Raw genomic sequence first — 27,674 nt, 5'->3', positions numbered from 1 at the left:
CTTGAAAGCTGCTATCATGTCCCCTTTCAGTCTTCTCTTTTCCAAACTAAACAAACCCAGTTCTTTCAGTTTTCCCTTATAGGTCACGTTTTCTAAACCTTTCATCACGTTGCTCTTCTCTGGACCTTCCCCAATTTGTCCACATCTTTCCTGAATAGTGGAACCCAGAACTGGACACAATACTCTAGTTGAGGCCTAATCAGCACAGAGTAGAGCAGAAGAATTACTTCTTGTGTCTTGCTCACAACACTCCTGTTAAGAGAGTCTAGAATGATTTTTTCAACAGTGTCACTATGCTGACTCCTATTTAGCTTGTGGTCCACTATGATCCCTAGATCCCTTTCTGCAGTACTCCTTCCTAGACAGCCTGTGTGTGTGAGAAACTGAGAGGGGGCATTGTGGGCATATGATGGCGTATATATTACATTAGTAAAAGTGAACATGAATGAGCTGGTGACAGTACAAGTGATGTGGCTAGAGTCCTGTGATGGTGTCACTAGGGTAGATACAGGGCTGGACTGAGGCATGGGCGAGCCGGGAAGCTGCCCGGGGCGCCAACCGATGGGGGCATCCCTTATAGCTGCCATCAGGCGCCACGCACCCGGCTCCCGCAGCTCCAGCCCCCGCGGCACCAGCCAGCAGGGCTCTTCCCCCCACGGCCGCGGGGCCCTGCATGGCCCGGTGTGCACACCAGCAGCACAAGCCGGGCCGGGCCGGCCAGTGTATGCGCCCCGGGCGGGTAGGCCCTGGGCTGTTCGCCAGTGGCCGTGGCCGGCCTGCACATGCTCCGTGTGCCCTGGGGGTGGGACCACGCATGCGCTGTGTGTCCAGGGATGGCGCCGTGCACCTGGGCCTGGGGTGCCAAAAGGGCTCGGGCTGGCCTGGGTAGATATGTGGACAGAGTTGGCAATGGGCTTCGTTGCAGGGATAGGTTCCTCAATGTTTTTATCGTGGGATGTGAAGTTGGTGGTATTTACCTTAGGTTGGAGGGCTGTTTGTAAGCGGGGACTGGCCTGCCTCCCAAGGTATATGAGAATGAGGGATCATCATCTAGGATAGGTTGTAGATCCTTGATGATGTGCTGCAGATATTTTAGCTGAGAGATGTAGGTAAATGACCAATGGTGTCCTGTTCTTTTTTTTTGTTGGGTGTGTTTTATAGTAGGTGACTTCTTGGTATCTGCCTGGCTTTATCTATCTGTTTCTTCACTTCTCCAAGTGGGTGTTGCAGTTTTTAAGAATGCTTGATAGAGATCTCTGTCTGAGGGATTAGGGCAAATTCAGTTGTATCTTAGGGCTTGTCTGTAGACAGTGGACTGTGTTTTAGATGAAAGGTGGAAGCATGTAAGTAAGTATGATGGTCAGTAGGTTTCTGGTATAGAGTGGCATTTATGTGACCATCAGTGTAAGTAGAGGAGAGCACTTGGGGACAGAAGCTGAGGAAGCGCTGTTCTGAATCAGCCATACAAATATTGACATACTGGGTCATTGGCACTGTTACTGCAGGAATGTCTGGCTATACTGACTCCCTCCTCCGGCCCTGTGTTGCCAATGTTCCCAGCTATCTTCAGGATACCACTGACTTCCTGAGAAAACTACAATCCATTTGTGATCTTCCCGAAACAAACATCCTACCCACAATGAACGTGGAAGCTCTCTACACAAATATTCCACACAAAGATGAATGACAAGCCATCAGGAACTGTATCCCTAATGATGCAATGGCACAACTGGTTCCTGAACTTTGTGCTTTTGTTCTCACTCATAACCATTTCAGATTTGGGGATGATTTATACCTTCAAGTCAGAGGAACTGCCAAGGGTACACACATCACTTCCTCAGCTCCTGTTCCCAAGTGCCCCTCCTCTACTAATGCTACATCGATGACATCATCATCTGGACTCATGGGAAGGAGACCCTTGAAGAATTCCACCGGGATTTCAACAGTTTTCACCGCAACATCAATCTCAGCCTAGAGCAGGCTGGACACTACACTATAAATAACTGATGGTCACATAAATACCACTTTATACTGGAAACCTACTGACTGCTATACTTTCTTACATTCCCCCAGCTTTCATCCAAAACACATCAAACAATCCATTATCCACAGCCAAGCCTTAAGATACAACTATATTTGCTCCAATCCCTCAGACACACTCATAGGACCTCTATCAAGCATTCTTAAAACTATAATACCCACCTCAAGAAGTGAAGAAACAAATTGATAAAGCCAGGCGAATACCCAGAAGTCACTTACTACAGGACAAGATCCAAAAAAAGCCTACAGCTAAAACATCTCTTACACATCATCAAGGATCTACAACCTATCATAGAGGACGATCCTTCATTCTCACAAACCTTGAGAGATAGGCCAGTCCTCACCTACAGACAGCCCCTCAACCTGAGGCAAATACTCACCACCGACTTCATACCCCATAACAGAAACATTAATCCAGGAACCTATCCCTGCAACAAACTGTGCCAACTATGTCCACACATCAACTCTACTGAACCCATAACAGAATCTAATTACTTATATAATCAAAGGCTCATTTACACGAACACCTACTAATGTAATATATGGCATTATGTGCCAACAATGCCTTTCTGCCATGTACATCAGGCAAACTAGACTGTTTTGCGCAAAAAAATAAATGGACGCAAATCAGAGATTAAAAAGGGGCAACATCCACAAAGCCAGTGGGGGAGCAATTTAACCTCCCTCGGCACACTGTTTCAGACTTCCAAGTTGCCATTCTCAGACAGAAAAACTTCAAAAACAGACTGCAGAGAGAAACTGTTGAGCTGCAATTCATAATGCAAATTTAACACCTTGAACCAAGGTCTAAATAAACACATGAAGTGGTTTTTCCATTACAATAGGTCATTTCCCAGTTCTGGTATTTGGATCTGATGAACTTTGCAACAGAGTTCTTCCCTTCCCCACATCACCTTAACTGCTATGCCCAGCAGAACAATGTCAAATCCTACACTTGAATCCAAGTTTGTTACATTTGAATGTATCCTGTATGCTGGCTTGATGATGTCCCCTGAAAGCATTTGTTCAGCTGAAGAGCACCAAATTCTTCTCCAAAGTGGTAAACACTCCACAAATCTAACTTGAAAGAGCTAAATAGATGAGGATTTCTATGTGGGCATCTCAGTGTTCATTTTCTTCCTTGACATCGCTTAGATCAGCAATATTGGATCATTTACTAGTCCTGAAACAATCTGGCCTTTTATTTAGCTCTGGCAGGAAGATCAGTACATCACCCTCCTAAGGGCCTTTATTCGTTTTCCCCTCCCTCTTAGGACATCAAGCAGGGTGATGAGTTCCTTCTTTAGCAACCTTGCCACTTATCTATGATGAGTGCTTTTTAGTGGCCATTACATTAGCTTTAAGGTTAAAGTAGATTCAGTTCCCCCATGTCTGGATCCCCTTTATACAATATTAAATAAAGATAGAGCCACATTCAGGCCTCATCCCAGATGATCCATATGAATCATTTATTCATCTTCTTGTTTTCTTCCTCCAGCCTCATTCTACCTCAGCAACTTCACACAGTTGCTATAGTAAGGATTATGGGGTTTTTTACACTGACGGGAGAAAATAATTCACAAACACCCATTTTGTCTTGAAATGGGTGACAGGAGAGGGATCACATGAGGATTACCTGTTGTGATACCTCCCTCTGGGGCATCTGCTATGGACCATAGTCAGCAGACAGGATACTGGGCTAGATGGACTGTTGGTCTGACCCAGTATGGCCGTTCTTATTTTCTTAACACACCTAGACTTTTTGTGGCCTCCGTTTGTGGCAGAGAGGATTAAGGGTCAATCTGTAGCCTCTTAGATAATCTAAGTGAGCCCCCAAATGTATAAAGACATACTATGTGTTAACCAAGTTAGATCCAACTGCATAGCACATTCCAACCTGTTTAAAAATTGCCCATGTTTCTGAAGTTTATATGTAAGTTAAATGGAGCTTAATTTAAAAGACACTGCTCTTTAGAAGGGGCTCCTAGATCCAATGTCTGATTCGGTAGGGCTGGCCTATAATCTTTAAGTAGAATTCCTACTATCTATAAGCAAAATGTACACCTGTTTCAGTTACCAAGAGTGGAATCCCTGTGGATAACCATAAATTGGTATTCTTTGACTTTCAAGTGATTGGTTTTGCACCTATGTAACATAGGTGATTATCTACACAAATTACTACTTTTTTTAATTAAAAAGATCAAGACCAAATTTGTTATATACAATTTTCAAAGCCCTCACCATGCAGCATCATCAGAGTTTTAATCTTCAAAATTGCAATACAGATCACTACCATAAGTTACAGAACTACATCAGCTGGCAGCAGGCGAAGGCTGATATTCTAAAGGAGGGATGATGGCACCATATGTTGGGTCAATAGTATGACTCTTGGCTTGTGTTCCATGTGATGCTCCGGAGAGTGGGATTAGCTGCTGAATCTGAGTATGCTACCAGGGGATCTACTCCAGCTTTTCCTTAAAATTCCCCTTGGAAATTGGAGTTTTTCTCAGTTCAAGTGATACTCCCAGAGAGGGATACGATGGGAGGTACAGGCTATGTGCAAGAATTAGTGTGGTAGGAGACAAAACAATGTTTTGTTTGGTTCTGCCCCACTGCTCTGGCAGCTCCCCAGGTGTTGTAGCAGGAGTTAAGTGGTGCTTCTAAATGGACATGCGTCTGACTCAGAGTGCTCATCGTCAATTATTTTGGCAGGCTGCCCAAATTTCTGAGGAAAGCAAGTAAAAGAAAGGAAATGGTGATTTTTAAAATTTATAATTTGGCAAAACTGAAAAAGAAAAGGCTCTCTAGCAACAGGGTTTTCTCCATGCAAATAGCAAGGGCCTGCTGGAGACAATGGAGGTGTTAGAGCTTCTAAAAAAGTTGCAAGAATGTGAAGAAACTGAAGCAGGCAAAACGTAGAGGCCACTGACAGTTACTGTATATGTTACCATATGTCGGGTTCCCAGAAAGAGGACACTGCCATAGGAAAGGGATGAAGGGAAGGGGAGCAGTGCACATGAATACTTATGCCAGCAAAACTTATGTCACTCACTTGTGCGTGACAAAAGTTTTGTTGATATAAGCATTAGTATAAATATGGCCTTAATTATCCTATGAAATTACTGTCCTGGTCTGTGATAGGGATGTTAAATTGCCGTTAATTGACTAGTCAAGTAGTCGATGAAATAGCCTCTGGAGTTTCAAAGGGGCAGCTGCCGTAGAGCCCGGGGTCAGCGAGGTACTCCCCAGCTGATCCTGGGCTCTCAGCAGCATTTCAGCAGAACCTGGGATCAGCTGGGGAGTCCCCAGCTAACCCTGGGTTCTGGTGAAGTGCTGCGCAGGAGCCTGGGATCAGCTTTGAAATGAAGCCTCGTGCCGTGGAGCCAAGGGTGAACTGGGGACTTCTCATGTGTTCTTGGTCTTTGCGTGGCAGTAGAACCAGGGTTCTGGTGACTAGGGTTCCACGTGGCATTTCCCCAGAACCTGGGGTCAGTCCCCAGCTGACATTAGGCTCCTTGGCAGCTCCCCTTTGAAACACGTCCTTGGGATTTCAAAGCAGCAGCGCTGTACAGCGCTACCACTTTGAAGTACCCCTTCTCCTCCTGCTTTGCTGCCTGTATCAGATAGAGGCAGCAAAGAAGGGGGGGGGTGGAATCAACTAGTGGACTAGTCTTTAACATCCCTAATCTGTGAGCACTGTGGCTTTTGAACCCTTCATTTATTTAGACAAGAATATCAAAGTAGGAAGCACCTTCAACCACACTTTTCAGTGTAGGACTGTGGAGGCTTATCTGGGAATTTCCTTTATTTTATAGATATATTTCATAGCATAAGGCTCAGCGTGTAGGTTTAGAGTTAATTTCTTTTGTTCTTTGAAAGTAAACTTTAGTTGATTATCATGCATTTATGCAATTAGTATAATTAGAACTAACTGCATAATTAGTGTAAATATGTGTAATGACATAAATGGAACATGTAATTACAACATGAAATGGCTTTGTAAAAATCCTTATTAAACTATGTGGAAAGATGTACTGCACATTCTAAAAACATGTCAGTATCTGGTAGTACAGAATTCAGAAGGTAAGATTATTTGAAATGTGCATTTTTTTATTCACAATGTAGACATTTCCTCCTTGCTCCTTTATTTATGTTAAAAGCACAAAACATAAGTAGGAGCTTTAATAAAAATTCTGGAAATAAATGTCAATGATAAAAGATTGGAATTCACTATTAAAATGCAGTAAATAAAATAGAACCTTGCTAATTCCTTGAAATGGCCAGGAACCTCCTTGTGGATTGGTAAATGTTACAAATAAGTGAACACATTCAATAGAAAAAGAAAGATATTGCACTTTAATGGATTTTAATAAATGCAGTTTTAATTATAAGATTGCATAGCGTACTGTTAAATATACAGTAGAACACTTGGGCTATGTGTAGTCTACATCCCTCTGTTGGCAAAGGGATGTAAATGAAGCACTTTGAAAGTGCAAATGAAGCCGGGATTTAAATATCCTGTGCTTCATTTGCATAATCACGTAATGGCGCTTTTTTGAAAAAGCATTATTTCAAAATTGAAACCGCAGTCTAGACGCAGTTCTTTTGAAAACGGAGTGCTTTTTCAAAAGGTCCTGTAAACCTCATTTTTAAAAAATCAACATTTTTATCAACATTTTAATAAAAAATAAGATTTGTATTAAAAATATTCTGGAAAAATGTTGGCTATTGAAAACACAGTTCCTGGTAAATGAAAACAGTTGATCATTTCAATTACAATTGTAATTAAAAGTCACAGAAAAATGTTTCCAAGAATGTTCTCTGTGAATCCTGGAAAATGGGAAAACCTTCACAATTTTGAAATTCTTAGCAGAATCAATTTCCTTGGTTTTTTTAAATAAAATAATTTTTTATTTGCTCAGTGTAGCTCTTTTGCAATGTTTTTTTTCCCACAGTTAAAAGAAAATATTACAGTCAAAACAGTTTACTGCTATCTACAAAGGAAAGGAATAGCAAGATGGATGCTTCAGTTTTAAACTTATTTAAGGGTCTGATATACTATGCAGATAAGTATGAAATGAGAATCTGGACAGACTGAATTATCAGTTTTATGGATTAGTGCAGTGAGAATTAGCAATTTCCATTATAGTTCCTCAAATTTTTGGAAGAGTACATAGTGTTAGAAGAAGTGTTTTAAGTGAAATTCAGTGGAGCATATCATTATGAAAAAGCGAAGCCCATAAAAATACATATACCATTAAAATAATACACGTTAAAGAAATTTATCTTCTACTAGATTTTTAAAAAAGAAATTGTCTTGCAGACATTTATAAAGGCCTAAATCCTCTATCCTTAATAGTAACTATCAGGTCCATTTAATGAATACTGTGCATATGTTAAATAACTTACCATCATTAATTCTGTGAGAATTTTATTAAAATATTTTTCACAATAAAAGTGGAAATATTTAGCTGGGGTTCCAATATCAATTTAATTTTAGATTCAAGAGATTGAGTCCCCCCTCAAAAATTAATTTTCAAGTAATACAATATTCATTTGTGGCTCTGCTATGGGAATTTAATCAAATATTGACTGTTCTGAATTTCTGAGCCTGAAATTAAAAAGTCTATTGGCTCACTAAAGGTGAGGTTTATCATGCTATAAAATTAACTCCCAGCTTGTCTCATCAGGTGCTGCATGTAATTCAAATCTGTTTACAAAATTCCTCACTCAGATCTTCATAGTGGAGCTCAGATAAAATATTCTGCTTTTCCTTCATGTGCAGGACCCCCACTGGTACCAGTTGGTGTTTCATACATGTAGGGAGAGCAGAATATCAGAGCTAAGATTTGTCATGCAAATCTATCAGTGGGTTATATAACTGCCATCACCACAGTAGCCAGAGACAATTTAATCCTATCATCCTTCATGCCAATGCTGAAATTCCATTTTTATCTATGGCAAGAGCTGAACTTTAAGCAGACTAAGTGCCATGGCAGAATGAATATGGGGTTGAGAGCTTCCCCAATTTTAATCCTAGCTCAGTGTGGTTTTGGGCATCTCACTTCACCTTTCTGATGAAGGATTTTAAAAGGGAAAAGAAGGATATAAGAACCCAGATCTGCCCTTTGTGCCCCCTCAGTTATAATATTTTTACATGTAAAATGAAAATAATAACGCTTACTAGCTCTGAAAATCAAAATTCTGATCACATTGGAAATTCTGGCATTTCAGCTTTGTTTTCATCCCAAATTGGAACAAAAAGTTGAAATGTCAACATTTTTCACAGTGTGAAAAATTAAATTTTTGTTTAGGAAATGTCTAAATGTTTTATTTTGATGCTTTTGATTAAAACAAAATGAAACTAAACATTTCTTTTGAAGTCAGTTTAACACTTAATTGCTCCTGCCTATGGTGCCATTGCACTTCCTGTGCATTGCTGTTAAGGAGCCTCTTGTGTCCTGAGGCTGAGCTTTCTGGTCAGACTGCTATTCCCTCATGGGCAGCCGGGTATAAGAGGCAAGCAGAGGCAATGCTTTTCCTGAGGCTACGTCTAGACTGCCGCTTTTTAATTGGAAAAAGGTGCGCAAATTGTGTGCTGCAATTGTGTACCTTTTTGCGATCATTTTTTCAAAAAAGGCTTTTCCGAAATTTGGCCCATCTATACTGGGCCAAATTTCAGAAAAACCTCTTTTGGAAGAGCCCTTCTTCCTCATGAAATGAGGAAGACAGGGCTTCCAAAAGAGTGCATCTGCTCTTCTGCAAAAAATGTCCAAAGAGCAGACGCATTCCATGGATGTGGCCAAGTTTTTCTGGGATACCACTAGTGGTATCCCAGAAAAACTCCATAGTCTAGACATAGCCCGAGTCTTAGTGCACAACCCCTCCCCCTCTGCCTATCCCTGTTCTGATCATTCCTGAAGGCTCCCATAACTGGCTGTTGTTGCTTGCAGACTGGTGTCTCTTCCCCCCACCCCAGTGGATCTGTTAACTTAAAAGTGAAAAGACTTCCTATTAGCATTGAACCTGTGAAAGTGTCATTACGCGGTAATGAAACCTTTTAACAGGCATGTACCAAACCTGAATTTACTGACAAAACTAGTTGTGTACTGCTATATCTACAGGATTTTAGTTTAAAATTTGCTTTAAATATTTCATTAGCTTGTTGCTGAAGATTATAAAATCATCTCTAAAAAATCCTCGCATAGATATTTAGATGCACAATCTGAGTATTCAGCTTTAGCCTTAAATGCTTGGATCTTCAGACATCGTTTTTTTAAATAAATTCTTCAAAATGTATAGTTAAAGTGGAACACTTGAAGGTACTAGATCACACTGCCATTCATTTTTCAACAAGCAGAAAGGGGATTTGAACCAGCACCTCCTTGCCTCTGGGGCAGGTTCCCAGCACCCTGCAGGACTACAGAGGGAGTCACAACAGTTAAGTGGCTCAATTCTCATTTCATATTTACTGAATGTGGCCAGCTGTGAGCAGAAGAGGTTAAAGGAGCTGCCACCTCTCACCACCTGCTTGCTAGGCCAGCATTTAGGCCATTCACTTGAGAAGTAAGAGATCAACTTTCAAATCGCTTCTCAGGGAGCATAAAGGGGATGTGAACATTCACTGTTCAGAGACTTTAGGGAGACTAACTGGGGGGTTGCGGCTCAGTGACTAATTATTTAATGGCCCAGTCTCAAAAGGAAACACCGAGAGCCAGACATTGGAATATCTCTCCGGGTCTTAGGACAGTCACTTGAGAGGTAAGAGATCAACAGGCAAGAAGGGAATGTGAATCCCAACCTCCCACCTGCTGGATTAATATCCAACCAGTAAACTACACAGAGCATGTACTGAAAGTGGAGACATTTTAGCAGAAAAAAAGTAAGGGAGGCCCCAGGTTAGAATAGCACTTAGCCCAGCACTTAGGCCATTCATTCACTTGTGAGGTAAGAGGTGAAGGTTGAGACCCCATCTCAACATGTCTAAAGTGGGATTTGAACCCCACGCTAACATATGCTAAGCACACACCCAAAGTGTTAGGCTCCACAGGGCTGCTTGCTAGTCTTATGATCCCCCATGAATATGGAATGAAGGTGAAACAACTGCAGCAGGGCCACCCAAGAGAGACCACTTCTTAATCCAGCAGCTAGACATTCACTTCAGAGGTAACTGCTCAAATCTCTTCTCAGGAAGCTGAGGAAGGAATTGAATTTACATCACCTGCACAGCTGGGTATGCACTCAGATTACTGGATTACAAACAAATCCAGCAATTAGATCTTGCCTAATTGCTACTAATGACACAGCCTCAAAAAGCTACAAGGCACAACCCACCTTAATCTATCCCTTATGTCCCTGACTGGGACTCACACATGAGAGAATGCAGAGCCCTATTCAAATATTTTCTCAGGAAGGGAGAAGGAAACTGAACCAGCCTCCGCCCCTCCCAGATACTGACCATGGTATCCCCAGCCAGGAACCACTTAGGTGTCAAAATCATTTCTTGTGAGGTATCTTTGAATGAGCCACCAAACAACTGAGGCGAGAGGAGGAAGGACCTTTAGCCTGGTGGTTAGGGGGCCTCACTTGTGACTGCAGGGAAAGGGGTGCTCAGCTCCCATTTCAGCATGGGAAACCATTACCAAGGCGGGATATGCTAGAGCTCTGTAAACAGTGAAGAAAGTGAATAAGAACGGTTATTCACCCATCACATAATACAAAGTCAGGGTGACCCAAAGACATGAATAGGAAGATTTAAACCAAACCAAAGGTGGGGTGTCTTCCTGCAAGGCACAGTCAGCATATGGCTCTTCTTGCTAGTCAACATCGTGAAGGCCAACCTGTAAGTGGATTCAATAAAAAAGTGAGCAATTGCCTGGAGGGTTGTTAACCAAGATGGTCACGGACATAGTCCCATGCTCCAGGCACCCCTGAATCTCAGATTGTTCGGAGTGGCCCTCACAGAATGGATCACTTGATAATTGCCATCTTCTGTCCACTGCCTTTGAAGCATCTGGCATCAGCCACTTTTGGAAGATAGGCAACTGAGCTGGCAGGATCATTAGTCTCACCAAGTCTGGCCATTCGTACCATCTGAATTTCCCCCATGGTGTATGAGGTTTCCATTCTAGGCCAGTGGTGGGGCTTCTTTGGTGGGTATGGGGAGCTGCTGGGTCAAATCCCCTCTTTGCTCCCTGAAAAGGGTGTGGGAAAAGAGGACTGTGCTTCTGCTAATGTACATACCTGGCTTATACAGCTAGTTATGGTGATAGAGGCTGGGGAAGGGACCCTTGAGTGTGCCTGTTGAAGCTGATACACTTTAATTAAATATTATTTCTGCAGCAGTAACTCTACTTTGTAGTCCAGAGGTTAGACTAATTTAGATGTATGAGAGTCTTTCTACAGTGTTCGGGAGGGGCAGAGATTGAATGGTAATGAGAAAGCATGCACCTTATAGCTTTTAGTAATGGTTTTCTTGCTAAGTAGTAGAATATATACATAGTGGTGTAAAAGCTTATTAAGAGAATCATTGGCCTCTTCAATTTATACCATGTCTAACACTAATAATAATGAACTAAACACATCTCTGGAAAGTTTCTAACAAAAATAAGATTATCAGTGTGGAGTTTTGATCATTCTGTCACTTCTTATTTTTGTATCACTGGATTTTGGTGTATTAGCAACGTTCGTATAATCATGTATGTAGATATATCTGTTGACATGTAATTGAAGCAAATCTTCAGTTGAATTCACATTGTTTATATATTTAGAAAATTCTGCTTTTTTAATAACATAAATAAAAGGAGTTTTTGCAGTTAAGATGACATTTTTCTCCCAGTAGATAGCATAAGATGCAAAACTAAACTTTTTTATTTTTTCCCTAGAAAATTGCCTTTATGGTAGCATTAGGCCTAGTTACAACAGAACACTTGGAAGGTAAGTATTCATATATTGTTTTACAGTTACACTTTAATCTGTAATCTCTCCAGTTCTCCATACTGTGCTGCAGATCATAAGAATCAATAAGGAATCTTCTACAGAAAGCTGAAGAGTTTGGTAAAATTTTACCAATACTCAGCTGTGCTTCTCATCCTAAGAAGAATGAGTCAGAACCTCTGCCTGTTGCTTAGCTCCTTGCATGCATCCTGGGGGAGCAGAAATTGGCTCCTGAGCTGGGATACGGGGTATAATAGGTCCGGAGGGTGTCTGGCTAGAATGTCCCTTTCTGAAGTGGTCCCATCTGGTAGATAGCTCCTTGAGAACCGTTATGACCATCCTAGGATAGAAAAACTAAATTCCATCAAAGCTGTGACCAGCTAAGATCTGGATGGTGAATCACAACACCAGGGCTATGTCTAGACTGCAGGCTTCTTTCGAAAGAGGCTCTTTCGAAAGCATCTTTCGAAAGAGCCTCTTTCAAAAGATCGCGTCTAGACTGCAGGCGGATCTTTCGAAAGAGAAATCCGCTTTTTCGAAAGAGAGCACCCAGCGAGTCTGGATGCTCTCTTTCGAAGACGGCCTCTTTACATTGAAGAACGCCTTCTTTCGAAAGAGGAACTTTTGAAAGAAGGCGTTCTTCCTCGTGAAACGAGGTTTACCGCCATCGAAAGAAAAGCCGTGTTCTTTCGAAATAATTTCGAAAGAACGCGGCTTGAGTCTGGACGCAGGGGAAGTTTTTTCGGGAAAAGGCTACTTTTCCCGAAAAAACCCCTGAGTCTGGACACGGCCCAATTGATTCTCTTCCTTATCCCTGTCCCCACTGTAGGCACATTTCTTCCCTGAAGTTAGGGCAGTGGGTGGGTTTTCATGTGGCCTAGGAGTTAGGGCATTCACCTGGGTACCCCAGGGTTGTAGTTCAAGCCCTGCCCACCTGGAAAGATAGCATAAGTAGGTAATCAGGACCATCATCATCTTTCAGTGTTTGTTTGATCCTTATGTGTTCTGCCACTTTGGTAGTCCCATGGATCAATGTACAGGGCATTGAAATGAAATTTAAGATTTTGTTTTGTTGTGGTTGGGAAAAAATCTTTACTCAGGTTGATTTTCCATATGCTAACTATTAAAATATTATTAAAAATGTGAGCTAATTTGCAGTGGTGGATTCCACAGAGAAAAGCTGCCATCATATTTTCCAGGTTCTTGTGTACAATATAAAACAAACACATTAATTCTGTGCAGCAGCCAGATACTGAGATGCTGTTGACCTTCTCTTGCAATTTTCAAAAATAAACTGCAAGAATTAATAGATTTGCACCTCTTTCTCTTGGCACGTTTTTGTGAAAGTGCACATTGAGGGGAAAGTGGCCTGATTTGCACATTTCAGGTGTGAAACAGTTGTTTTGTTGTTGTTGTTGTTTGTTTTGCCAGCAAGGGGAAGACATCCAAACATTAGTTACTAATTTCAGTGAGTGGGTATAAATTGATATAGTTCCATTATAGTCACTGGAGCTTATGCATAGCTTCCATTCAAGAAGATATGTAAGCATATGTCTAACTTTCAGCATACAACTAAACTTAAGGCTTGCCTACACATTCACATTATGGCTGTGTCCAGACTCAGGGGGTTTTTCGAAAAAAGTAACCTTTTTTCGAAAAAACTTCACCTGCGTCTAGACTGCAGCCGCGTTCTTTCAAAATTAAATCGAAAGAACACGGCTTTTCTTTCGACGGCGGTAAACCTAATTTCACGAGGAAGAACGCCTTTTTTCGAAAGTGCTCTTTCAAAAAAAGGCGTTCTTGAATGCAAACAGGGGTTTTTCGAAAGAGAGCATCCAGACTGCCTGGGTGCTCTCTTTCGAAAAAGCGGCTTGCTTTTTCGAAAGTTCCGCTTGCAGTCTAGACGCTCTTTTTCGAAAGAGGCTTTTTCGAAAGTATCTTTAGAAAAAGCCTCTTTCGAAAGAGGCTTGCAGTCTAGACATAGCCCATGTGCCATCTGGGAGGAGAGAAAGAGGGTGTAATTTCTAAAACACACCCTAATGTGTTATGCATTAACTGGTCCATGTAGCCCTGCTGGTGTGTACTAGAGGTTTTCCAGAGGGCTTTATTGTAGTACTGTTTAAAACAGCACTACAAAGCATACTAGGGAATTTAACGCACACCAACAGGGTTTGCACAAGCCAATTAATGCACATGTTAGTGCATTAATCACACACTTGTAGAGAGCATTACCCCACTGTGGGAGCAAGCTCTTAGAGCATGTCTACACTAGGAAATTATTTTGAAATAACTTATTTTGAAATAATAACTCCCAAAATAACTATTTTGAATTAGCATGTCCATGCTACAGGGAAGCCTCAAAATTAGTCCTAGGCAGGCTCCCTTAATGTGGGCATGCTACCTCGACATAGAGCCTCGGGAAGCACTGGGGAGTAATTACTTTGAGTGACTCTGGGGAGTAGTTATTTGGAAATAGCAGCAATGGAGCATCCAGATTACCACTGTTTTGAAAGAACTATTTTGAAATAAGGGTTATTCCTCATAGAAAGCAGAAGTTATTATTTCGAAATAACCAGCCTGTTATTTAAAAAATAACGGGCTTGGTAGTGTGGATACTCCTCTTGTTATTTCGAAGAAACGGGAATGTTGTAGTTCGATTCCCCTCTCAAAAGGTACGTCTACACAGCAACATTATTTCAAAATAACTAGCGTTATTTTGAAATAATTTAGTCTGCATCTATACAGCAGACCGTTATTTCAAAATAATGTTGAAATACTGTCAAGATGGAGGACTTCATAATCCGACTCCTGTAACCTTCATTGTATGAGCAGTAAGGGAAGTTGGAGGAAGAGTGCTCTATGTTGAAATAAGTGCTGTGTAGATGCTCTCAATTTTGAAATAAGCTATTTCAAAATAAGCTATGCAATTGAAATAGCCCAGTTTGTGTAGCTTATTTTGAGATAAGCCCTGCTGTGTATCCTCAGGGAGATATGCAGTATGTTTTCTCATTTTTCCAGAGAGACTTTTCTCTTTATATTTACATTTTAGAAAATTATCTAGTGTCCTGAACATTTGAAAGCAGTTTAAAGAAAGTTTAAGACATCAGCTTTCCTAATCCTTAATGGAATAGATTTTAATGGAAATTGAGAGTATTTTTTGCAAATCTTTTATCATTCAAAAAGTACAAATGATTATTGCAAGTCTTAGTTAGAGATTATTCATGTTCTCTTTTATATTTGAGGAAAATAGGGAAGAATCTGAAAATATGATAAAGTGCAAATTACATTTATGATATGAGTAGCATAATTTTGAATAATTCTGCTGCCCTTTGCTTTCATTTAAATTAGTAGACAGTGCAAGCTAATTCAATATCACTATGTTGAAAATCCCAGGTAGCACTCATTTTTCTCTTTTATACTGTAAATGCAAAGACTTACTTTTTGAATCTCCATATTGTTCTAATCCTACAAAATCAGTCCCTTCAGACAAATTTACTTAATACTACTGCTACTTCTAAATAAATGGCTCCATATAAAACCATTTACTATGCAGAGGTATTTGTTCACAACTAGGGGTGATTACAACTGCCAAAGAAAAGTACTTCACAGATTTCACACTCCTGAGATTTTATTATTTCAGTCCTCTGTCATGTTTACTGTTATCAGGCATTGCTGTTTGTCAGGCATCATTGGCCATTAAAAACATAAAGCAGCATATTAGACTCGGTCATTAAAAACTTTAATATCTTTTTTCCTTTTTTATTGATTTATTTTGTGGTCGAGAGCCCTAGACAGCTTATGGACTATAAGCCTGTGACCCACTTCTGCAGGAACACGTGTGTGAGCCTAGCAACCCTTCCAGCTACCTACCAAAAAAGTTTATTTCCTTTCATTGGGAATATCACACTGCTCTGCAAAGAGTCAACCTGAGTCACATGTGCCCTCTTTTGAGGGTTTAAATAATAAATTGAACACACGAACCTTGTGCTGGATTTTTTAAGAGGTACATGCCATTCGGTATCATTGTCAGTATGAGATACATAGACTAATTTACAAGAGATGTTCATTGATGATGATGATAGTGCAATGATGCTTTCCTGGGGAACAAAACTCATGTATGACATCCACCTAAAGCAGGGGTGGGTAAAAGGGCTCTGCGGGCCAGATCTGGCCCACCAAGCGAGTTGATCCAGGCCACGGAGGCCCTGCAGCTCCTTCCATCCCTAGGCTAATCAGGGCATGGGAGTGGGAAGAAGCATGTGAACTCTCCTTCTGCCCTGCCTCCACCCTGCAAGGAGTGCACAACACTTAGAAGCGCCACATGCTCCTGGCAGGCCAGGAGGAGACTTTGCGCGCTCCCCCACCCTCAATCCCTGATTGGCCTGGGTGTGAGGATAGTGCAGAGTTTCCTCCTGCTCTGCGAGAGGTGCGGAGCTTCTAAGCACCACATGTTCCTTGCAGGATGGGGGCAGGGTGGAAAGAGACTTCACGCACTTCCCCCTACCCCTAAGCCAATCAGGGCTTGGGAACAGGGGAGCACATGAAGTCTTCTCCCACCCTGCAAAGGGCTCAGCACTTAAAGCACTGCTCAGCTGGCGGTTGACTCTAAGCATGGTGCTCCCTTGCAGGACAGGGGCAGGGAGCTAGAGACTTCACATGCTTCCCTTCCCCAGGCACTGATTGATCTGGGGGCAGCAAGGGGGAGTTTGCGAAGTCTCCTCCCACCGCCAGGGGCATGGGTACCTAGAGGGAACCGCTAGCTGTTCTGAACGGCTGACCGTTCTCTCTGGGGGGCAAGGACTTTGTGTGCTTCCCCACCCCCAGACCAATCAGGGGTTGTGGGTGGGGAAGCATGGAAGTGTCCTGGCCCCGCCCCTTCCACGTGAGGCCTTCTGGGGTGGCCCAGGGTCACTTCAAAAATGTCTGAAGTGGCCTTTGGTCAAAAATATTTCTTTTTAGCTTTTTCTTTAAAAAAAAAATACACACACATACTCACTTGTGGTGAGAACCAAACATTTCACTAGAGTGGGTCACCAGAGAGCATCCTAGATCCAGCATCAGTGATAAAAAGTTGTTGCCATCTGGTGACTGGGCATGCCTGTGAGAGACTTGAGCTTGACTCTCTCAGTTCAGTCCCTCGTGAATGAGTGTGTATATCACAAAAACCTTCCAGCATACTTGTTGGACACCTCAGCAAAAGCCAGAGTGGATGCGCATTTGGGATGAACTAATTACTTTCTACTAGAAGTAGCCCCTTATGGTCCGGATATCATCGAATTGAAGAGTTTGCACAGCTGCTGCCTATGAATGTATAGACTTCAGTCTCATGAATTTTTCACCAGCACTATGAGAAAAGATAATGTATGTAAACCTCAGTTTTCTAGAAGTGACTAGTGATTTTCGGTACCCAAGCTGACATCTTTCAAAAAAAATGCTGAGCTCTGAGAAAGGCACATGCAAGATTACTAGTCAGTTTGAAAAATGTGTCTTATAAAATACATGGAGATAATAAACACCTTCCTCTATTTTCACAAGCAGTTTGCAAAGAATAAAGTGAATACACTTGGTGAAATCCTGGCCTAATTAAAGTCAAGGGGACTAGGATTTTACCCTGTCTACATCTTTGTGTATTCACAGAGGTATGCCATGCTACTTTTTACTGCCAATGTTAGGCTACATCTAGACTAACAGAGGTATCCCAGAAAAGCAATGCCGTGTTCAAGGAACATGTCTACTTTTCCAAAAAAAATTTCGGAAAAGCAGACCCGCTCTTTCGCCATCCCTGTAAACCTCATTCTATGAGGAATAAGGGATGTGTCAAAAGAGCAGGTTTTTCTGAAATTTGGCACTGTGTAGACTCGCCAAATTTCGAAAAAGCCTCTTTTGACAGAAAAGCAGAAAAAGATACGCAAATTTGTGTATCTTTTTCTGACTTATCTTTGTAGTCTAAACGTAGCCTTATTTCCTTTTGGTGTAGGAAAACTCTTCTCTTCCTGTTTCCCCACTTGTAAAGAGGGCTGTGACTCAGTGCCTCAGGAATTTCAATTATGATGACCTTAGAAGGCCTTATCTCTGCCACTGCCAGTAGCAAAGATACTGCAGTCTATGAACAAGATCATGGTTTTGTCTGCACTTCTAAAATTAAAGTGTAGCTGTGGCAGCACTTTAAAGTTAGTGTGGTCACTGCAGGAGTGCTGGGAGAGAGTTCTCTGTATAAACTATCTCCACAAGAGGAGTATCTACCAATGGTAGGAGCATGTTTCTCAGTGCTGGGATCCCATTTTCAAAGGCGCTTTACAGTGCTGTAACTTGTTATGCTCAGAGGCGTTCACACTCCTGAGCCAGAAAGTTGCAGAGCAGCAAAGTGCCAGTGTAGATATAACTTGTAATATTGTTGTATGCTATGGTCAGACAAATTGTCAGTCCACAGTTAAGATTAAAATTAGCCTCTTATTATGACCCTGATGTTCATCACCATCCTAATCTGAAGGAAACAAAAGCAATGCATAGTAAGATCTCAAAATAGTCCTGTGATTTTTACTTGATACAACTTGCAAGAGACATACCTTTGATATGCTTTTTGTAATAACAGATCCTGAAAGCCATGTGATGGTACATTCTAAACATATTTCTGATATAACAATAACATTTGTTAGTGCAGAGCAAGCCTATTTTTGGAGGATGACAAAATAAAAACTTCCGGGTTTTGAATTTTATAAGAAAAGGCTTAGTAATATCAGATCTTGAACTGCAGGTAATATCAGTGTTGCTGCAATCCAATTATACTGTAGAATCTGAAACTGAACACAGTGCCCAAAGCGCTGGGGCAAGAACATCTTGCTTAACAACTTAGATCTACATTCCCCTGATGGATGAAAAAACACACAATGCATGTTTCTTACCATTGTTACAGAAATCCAGAGCAAGCGTCAGGAAAGAAAGAGAAGAAGCACAGCAAACCCAGCCTATAGCGGACTCTTGGAAACTGAGGTACTTTATCATTCATTTTTTACCACGGTTCTGCTCTATGCCAATAACGGATTAAGTGCTTCTTATTGTAGTGCATAGCAATGAGGAACCTGATTTACCTAAAAGAGAGATGTTGGGGGAGGGGTTAGGAAACAAATATGTTTTATCTCAGTTTCTAGGCAATAGATTTCACATCAGAGTATCATTTGGGTCCAACTGGAGCCCTTGTTGGTGGTCTCAACAGAGGTCAAAAGGGACTTGAACTAAGGTGATTTATCAGGGTTATGTGTGGGCTCAAATTTAGCCCCCATATCCCAGTCCGGGAGCTTTTCATGGGCCTGCAATAATTAATTGTCTGTTTCCTGAGGATAGCAAAGATGGTTGTCTGTTTCCTGAGGATAGCAAAGATGACCACTTGTACATTTATCCCTAAAAATGGCTCCTGGAACTTAATAAAAAGTCAGTGCAGTATCTAAAATTGACCCTCCCAAAAAAGAGTAAATAAACATGGGACCTAATTACTCTCTTTTCCATAGAGAAGGGTCTTTCCAGGTCAGGACTGAAGAACAGTGGCAAAGTCAGCATGTTGAAACTTGCACAGCTGCTGCATGTCTAATACTTGTCAGTGAAAAAAGCAGAGAACATTTATTTTCTAGAGAACTGAAACTTTGACATTTAACTTTGTCTCTCTTTTATTCCAATATGACTGTATTCAGACCAATGAGCTTTCACAGCCTTGTATTCAGAGCTAAGGTTATTGAGGGGGGAGAAAGTACATACTAACTTTCCCATTTTATTTTGATAATGGAAAATGTTTTGAAAAAGTTAAAAACGTTTTTCATTTGTTGTGTAGCTTTACTTTTCTATCATGAAAATTAATACTTTATACATTTTAATATTATAATGTAATAAAAATTAACAAAATAAATCAACATTATTAACATGAAACATTTAACCACATTAAAATGAAACATTTTGACAGGAGGCTATTGGACATGATCTAAACAAAATATATGGTTTTCAATTAAAATTTTTCAGAATCTTTGTTCCATAGGGAAATTTTGAAATTTTACTGTTCCAGTTCTAATTCAGAATGGAAAAAAATGAAATCTCATATAAAATAGCAATTTTGGTATCTGGCAAGCTTTACATACAAGCAACATTTATTAATTTTTCCTGTATTTTATAACTCAAAGGAAAATTTGCTTAACAAGTTATCAACAATGCAGACTCTTAGCTAAATCAGCTTTTCGAGAATTCTGGTTATTTTGGTCAATATGGTAGAGGATATGTAATTGATGTTGAGAGAAGGAAACTTGTGGGCAGAATATAAATGTGGAGTTTCTTGATTGCTTATTTGTGAGAAAGATTGGTCTTGTGGCTTATGGCAGTGGAGTGGGTTTCAGGAGATCGGAGTACTATTCCCAGTATTGCCTACAGACGTGCTTTGTAACTTTTGGCAAATCGCTTAATCTCTTTCTGCCTAAGTTATCCCTATTTTACAGATGGGAAATATTAATGATTCCTTTTCCCCTCCCCCTATATCATATTCATTCCACTTGTGAGCTCTTCAAGGTAGGGACTTTCTCTTTTTGATTATCTATATATTAGTGCCCAGCACACTGAAGACCTCAGTCTTATTTGTATTTTATTTGTGTTGTCTTATATGAGGTCCATTTGGCTTGAAGTTTACTGCTCCTCAATTGTTTAAAATTTATATTGCATGGTTTTTAGCCCTAATCTGAGGAGTATTTTTTAATAACTAAATTAACATGTACAGAGTTGAAGAGAGAAGGTAAACACATTTATCATACCCTAGTCCTTGGTTCTCACTAGACTTATTCTCAAAAGCGTATCATGAAGTAAAGAAGAGCACATAGAAGCTGTGTCTAGTCAGCGGGACTATTTCGAGAAACCAAAAGTCTCCTGAAATAGCAATTCCCCATGTCTTTAAACGTGCCCGTTATTTCAAAATATATTTTGAAATAACGGACATGCTTCCCTGTAACCTTCGTTCTATGAGGGTTAAGGAACGTTTCGAAATAGTGCTTTATTTCAAAATTTAGCGCTGAGTAGACAGCGCCAAATTTTGAACTAAGCTATTTCGAGGTAAGGGTGCTGTGTAGATGCACCCAGAGAGAATATTAAAATGAGAGACTCTTTTGGCTGACCAGCTCTGTCCTCATTAAGAGTTGTCAGTAAAGGCTGACCATTGGGAATGTCATTCAAATAAAATGGAAACATACAGGTTTCTTCCAATCAATTAGCTTCTCAGATTGATTTACTGATCAGTCAGTAGAGGTATTTTGTGGCATTTTTCAGGCATTTTAGCTCAGTTTAATTTACAACTGATCTCGTGGATGATCTTTAATTCATGATTGTTTAAATTGAAATTGCATATAAATTACGCTACTTATTTGCCCTCCTCTCCAATGGCCGGAACCAAGAAAATGTGCTTCACTGTGCTGTTAATCTCCTAGATTGTGAATGAGCAGTTGCTGTTTTAAATTGGACTTCTGTTTCTGCAGCTAAATCTCTTCCCAGAAGCATGTTTGTAGGGTTTATCCTGTTAAGAAATTATTCCATTCTTCTACCCTGGGCAGTATATTTTTTTAAACAGAAGGAGGGCTATGTTTCAGGCTGAATGTTTTCTGAAGGAACAGATGTCAACTGAAAATTCATTAGCGTCCAGTCATTCATGTATTTTGAAGAGCGTGACATTATAGAGCAGTTTACTAACCACAAAATAAATCATTTATTAGAAAGAAAACTGTGTTTTTTTCTGAAAGTAAACATATATTGGAGGAATACAGTACTCTGCAATCTCACAACACAGGAACTGAATGGCTCAGGGAAGCCATTAGGGTGAAAGGAGACCTTTATTGTCTAGAATACAAACATAGGTTTCTAGTGACCAAAAGCTGTTACCATCTGGGATGTTATTTGGTTTTCTCTGTCAAGTTCCTAGCGAACAGGTCTCCATAAGTTTGAAATTCTTTCACAGTGGAATGACCTCTGACATATTTTCCGAAGGCCTTTGTGTGCAGCTTGTGATCAAAATTTACTTGCATCAAATGCAGATAATTGTTACACAATGTGGTGATTTCTATCCCCCTCCTGTGGAAAGTTCATCACCAACTTTGTTCACACTAAATAAAGTGTTATCTCACAGTAACAATTGAGTATATATTTGTTTATGATAAATGTTGTTTGGGTGCCAGATTCTTTAGAACTGTTTACAGATTCCAGAAACCATGCCTGAGGCCCAGTCAGTTTGCATTTACCTCTTGTTATAAAATCTAATAAAGTTGGTCTATAAAAGAAACCTTCCTAGAAGATAAATAATGCAGCAGTATATGGTTGAGGAGCCTTAACCAGCCTACATTCTGAGTCACAGAATTAGCTTTTTGAGTACTGATTATGCATGAAGGAAATTCCTTCGAGACTGAGGGTAGAAAAGCATAAGAGAGTTAGAGCTCTTGAGATTACAGTATGGTTTCTTTTCTCTCCCTTCACAGCGGAAACGCCTTGCATCAAATTATTTGAATAACCCCTTGTTCCTTTCAGCGAGAGGTAAGCATTTGAAATGAGTACATTGCTATTATGATGTGGTGTTAAATATTTATTAGCTGTATTTGTTATTAATTACTTCTATAGTACCACAGGGTGCAAATCTATACAAGACCCCTGCCCCTTGGATCGTGCAATGAAAATAGATGATTACACTGCAAAACAAAAAGATAAAGCTAAAGGGTTATATGGCTAGAGACCCTGATCTCCAAAGCCCTGGGAAATCAGTGGAAGGATCAGGTCATCAGTGTTGTAGTCATTCCTAAATAGGAGGGTATATGGAAAAGTAGATATTAAAGAGGCAGTATTGACAATCCTACATGTTCAAAACCCATGAGATTAGATTTTTAAAAATAAATAAGAGTGTCTTTTCATTTATCTTGTGGTTTTCAGCTTTTCTGTAACTACAAGAGCTAGAAACTTAATTTTCAAAGAAAAAGAGAGAATCTCATGTACTTAATGAGTCCAGGAGCCAGGCTTTAAGGAAAACACCAACTTTTTGTAAGATTTCATGATAAAAACAATTGGCAACACTGAGGAGCAGTTTGGTAAAGAAGAGTAATGGCCCTTGGGAAGAAGGCATAAGAAGCAGCATGAGAAAAGGCACAGAACAGAGAGTGGCAAAAGGGAAGAAAGAGAAAAATTGAGGAGAGGGGATTAAGCAGAGCATGGAAGGGAATAAAAATTGCATTGTAAGAGGAAGAGCATTATGTAGAACTGAAAGATGACAGGCTTGAATACATTGCAGACGAAGAGGAGAAGACTATAATAGATGTGAATATTTCTTTTCTTCATGCAGTTATTACAACACAGATTCTACTGTAAATAAACCCTATGTTCTTTAGATGTAGGACTGGACAGGGGCTTTTATCCTTTTTCTACAATAAAATTTTATTTTTATGTATGAAAAAGTGCTATTAAAGGTACCATTTTAATACAGATGCAAAATTGTAACCTTCTTTGTTTTTTTCTTCCAAGCCTGCTGATATCACATTTTCTTCAGTCTTCTTATACAACTTAAAATTGTTGCGTATGCTTCCCAGTATACAATTGCCAAGAGAGAACAACATTAGCTAGGTTACTCTCAGATCCACAGTAAATTTCCTTTTTTCCTCTGTATCCATATTTTTAGACAGGTGACAAAGCTTCAGTGCTATGATTGTCACAGTGCTGCTTTTAAGATATGACACTTTTACATTATTTTTTAGTTATTTTAATAAGCCCTATAACTATTCTTCCTAATATCTAAAATTCTTGTTGCTGTGCTGAACAACCTTTTCATTGTCTGTCCTCATTAGGTAGCTCACAGGCTTAGTTGTTGTTACATATTTGTATTGTGGCAACACCTAGGAGTCCTAGTGAGGGACACCATTGTTCTAAGGACTGTACAAACACAGAACAACAAGACAGTCTGGGCATGTCTACACTAGGAAATTATTTCAAAATAAATAAATGAAAAACTCCTGAAATAACTATTTAAAATAAGCTTATTCCCCAAGAAAAGCAGAAGTACAGATTTTGAAATAACAGGCTTGGTAGTGTGGCTGCTCCACTTATTTTGAAATAAGGGGAGTTATTTCAAAATAACTCCTAGTATAGACAATGTCTCTCTGTACCAAAAAGCTTACTGGCTGACATTAACTAAAGTGAGAATTATCTGGAAAAGGACTGAATAAGGAGAAGGTGGTGAGCTATGCAATGAAGACAATTAGATTACTTAGGCTATGTCTATACTGCGGAGCTATTTCGAGATACCAAAAGTATCCCAAAATAGCTATTCTGCATCTATTGAAGCAGCCCGTTATTTCAAAATAGATTTCGAAATAACAGGTGACTTATTCCGACATTCCTGTAACCCTTGTTCCCACAAGGGTTAAGGGCCATTTCAGAATAGCGTTTTATTTGAGATAAGCTATTTCAAAATTAACTACACAGCACTAAATTTCAAAATAAAGTGTTATTCCGAAATGTCCCTTAACATTCTCGTGGAATGAGGGTTACAGGGACATCAGAATAAGCTGCCTGTTATTTCGAAATCTATTGTCTTCATTGCATAGCTCACCCCTGGCTCATTACTCAGTCCTCCTTTTCGAAATAATTCTCACTTTAGATAATTCCGTAAAAGAGAAACAAGTGGACACTTAGAGTAGGCTAACTATGTTACCAAAGTGAGCCAAAAATAATTTGTTTACTTTTGAAAAGTATTGTATATTTATTTTAAAAAACCTCAATGAAACAGCTGTCCTTTACAAAAAATATAGGAGATAATAGCACTTGTGATATTCTTAGTGAAATGTCAGTTATTCAGATTTTGTTTATTGGGGGAAATCTCTTCATTTCCATGCCACTATTGATCAGAATGATTTTTATGTCTCCCATTTATCTAAATAATCATCATTCCATTGTGCTGTGTGTGCGTGTATGTGTACATGCACAACAGATGGAGCTTTGGGCATATAGATCAAAATCTGGCAGTATATAGACACACACCATCTAATATGTGATCAGAAAATTAGCACAAAAAAAGAAGCTTCCACCTAACTTTCCTTCCCTAGTCCAAAGAGTGGCCATGCTATCAGCTGACTGACAGGAACTGAGGAGAGACATTCCAGGGGTTTCTAGTGGGGCTTTCTGCCCAAGTGTTTTTTGACTCACAGTGGAAATTATAGCTTCCCTGTTGTGCAGAGTATTCATAGAGCAGATAGACATTATCCAATTTTTTTTTGGTTGAAAAAACCCCCCAAGGAATGTATTTTGCCACAAAGAGTTTCTTAAAAAATGCAATGTATTTTTTCAATCACCTCTAACTAGTCCTCCTTCCATCAGGCTTGGGCTACAACCATTAAAGAGTCATTTCAGCAATAGGCCAGACCATGACACAGATTTTGGATGTGAGTAATTCTGATGTCAAAGAATTGATGGTAATAGAATGTCATATCCTGCAAGGTGTTCAGCACTCTGTCCACGAGTCAAAAAAGCACTTAAACACATGCTTAACTGTAAGTCAGTGGAACTATTCCTGTACTTAAAATGTAAGCATCTACTTAAGAGCTCTTGTCTGGTTAGGAGCAAGAATGTTCAGCCTTGGAAAAGTCAAACCCTTAAGATTTTTTCTTATCTAGTTAAGCACGGGCAGTTGCTATCCATTGGATGTTTAGGATAGATATCAACCTTGTAGTACTGTGCAAGTTTTTAACATCTTCAGTATTTTTAGAGTTTCAGCTGTATAATTCCTGAAACCTAAACACCCTGCAGTTCTGAGTACTAAAATGTTCATTGTTGCCATTTCAAGTGTCACTCTCTCATGTCCATGTTAAAATAACTGGCTATAACTCCCCCTGCCAATTCATCACTTGTGTCATGGCTTGACTAAAATTCGTTGCGTGATGTGTTGTCCACTAACTTGTTCTCTGCCCTTCTTTCATGTGCTAGCAAATGAGGATCCATGTTGGAAGGTATGTTTAGCAAGATTTGTATATTACCACTGACTGTCTGCTAATTATGTAGTCTTTGATGGAATACAAAATTGTAATATTTTCTTTCCCTTTTCTACCATCATTTCTGGAATCTCTCCAGTTTACCTAAGTCATTAAAGCAGAGTTTCAGAACAAACTGAACTTGGTGCTTTCATGTTTATAGGTTTAAATTTAATACTTTGTAGAATCCAGTAATTGAGAAAATGTTAGCTTAGCTTTATGGTTTCAATAAACATCTAAAAATATTTAATGTTCTACTTGAGTAAATCTCTCTCTGGTAAGGTATTATATTTAAATGGCACTTTCTAATATTGACATTTTTTGAAAGGTATTTTGGACAAAAATAATTTTGCATTCAGGATCTGATACTAGATAAAGCTGACCTGAAACTTTGTAAAAATGGTATTCTGAAATGATTATAAAATACATATATTTAAATAAATCACTTTTTTCATCTTGAGAATCTAGTAAGAAAATTGAGGTTTATGTAATGAGTCACAAAGCATGAGAGCTCAAAAATCAGTCTCTCTTTTATTAAAATGTACTTAATTATACAAAGAGTAATTAACATTGCCACCAGATTAGCATAGCAATTTACTGTGTGACATTGTAACTTAGTTAATGAGACTTAGCAATATATAAAATGAACTACAGATAAAGTACTAATCAGTCTTGTTTGAGAAAGGTTGTCATAGTGTATCTGCATGGTTTAAAATCAGAAAATAATAATTAACGAAATAGAAACGAGGGGAATGAGGGCCCTCTACAGGAAATTTCTGATACTGGGCAGGTGGGAGAAAGAGTATTCAAGTTTGTTTCCCTAGATGCTCTTCAAAGCAATGTGCATAAGACTTGAAACTGTGCTTTTTTCCCCTGCCAGAAACTTTTGCTTGCTTGCTTTTACTTTGGACTTGACGTACAAGCGATCTACATATTGACGTTGGCCCACTCAAAGTAGAACTGCACCTGGTGATATATGTGTGTTGGAAGTGACAATGACACATTCTCAAAAATAGAGCAGCATAATTATAACATTGCAGTCTGGAAACATTAGTTGACTCATCCGTGTGTGACTGCTTTCTGTGTGATTGTTTGATTATGTCTTTTTTTTTTGTTTGTTTCTTTCAATTCATTGAATTTTGCCTTTTTTGCTGTTCACGAGGACAAAATTGTTGGCTTTCCTTCGATAGCAGCCAGGAAGTTTATGAAAAAAGATAGTTTGCTTGGTCTCTCTGGTGAAGTAGTGGCTCCAAGTGCTGCTCATGGAAAGCTGCACTGAGAGTTGATTTGGCCCAACCTACCCTTTTCTTCTCTTTTAGAATGAAATTCACCACGATGAACACTGTACAGCATGCAAGCGTGGCATTAACTTGCAACCATGTGGTACATGTCCAAGAGCATATCATCTCAACTGCTTGGACCCTCCTCTCAAAACTGTCCCCAAAGGGGTTTGGGCCTGCCCAAAGTGCCAACAAAAGGTGAGTGAATTCAGGTCTGTGTATTATAGTCATTCAAAAAAAAGAAAAAGGAAAGAGTGAGTTTGCACATAAGAATTCTAGAGGCTATTTTAGTCCACAATACTAGCTAAGGAGACAAGATTATCTCAAAAGTAATATACTGGAACCTCAAAGAAATGAACACCAGCGCTGCAGACTGGCCAGTAAACTGGGCAGAGTGTGAAAC

The 27,674-nt window shown here is 39.7% G+C and overlaps 1 protein-coding gene and 1 long non-coding RNA gene across 6 annotated transcripts in view; one reads left to right on the top strand and one right to left on the bottom strand.

Annotated features, from left to right (window-relative positions):
• Positions 1 to 18,994, bottom strand: part of LOC142818640 (uncharacterized) — a 54,690-nt gene extending 35,696 nt beyond the window's left edge. Inside the window, exon 1 of the long non-coding RNA XR_012896211.2 lies at positions 18,879 to 18,994. This is a non-coding gene — a long non-coding RNA (uncharacterized LOC142818640). The remainder of the gene's footprint in view (positions 1 to 18,878) is intronic.
• PHF21B (PHD finger protein 21B) overlaps positions 1 to 27,674 on the top strand; it is a 235,638-nt gene that overhangs the window by 201,112 nt on the left and 6,852 nt on the right. For all 5 annotated transcript variants that reach the window (XR_012896208.2, XM_075899836.2, XM_075899842.2 and 2 more), the window contains 5 exons: positions 11,925 to 11,976; positions 18,890 to 18,966; positions 22,464 to 22,518; positions 25,948 to 25,970; positions 27,311 to 27,469. Coding sequence is in view for 4 of the 5 variants with exons in the window: in XM_075899836.2 (XP_075755951.1) it covers positions 11,925 to 11,976; positions 18,890 to 18,966; positions 22,464 to 22,518; positions 25,948 to 25,970; positions 27,311 to 27,469 (366 nt within the window). In the remaining variant the exon portion in view is untranslated. The remainder of the gene's footprint in view (positions 1 to 11,924; positions 11,977 to 18,889; positions 18,967 to 22,463; positions 22,519 to 25,947; positions 25,971 to 27,310; positions 27,470 to 27,674) is intronic.

The sequence above is a fragment of the Pelodiscus sinensis genome, chromosome 1, assembly GCF_052426305.1.
Source record: "Pelodiscus sinensis isolate ZL-2025 chromosome 1, ASM5242630v1, whole genome shotgun sequence".
Classification (NCBI taxonomy): Eukaryota; Metazoa; Chordata; order Testudines; family Trionychidae; genus Pelodiscus; species Pelodiscus sinensis.
The sequence above is the reverse complement of the archived record's forward strand: the minus strand, read 5'-3'. Positions and strand labels throughout refer to the sequence as shown.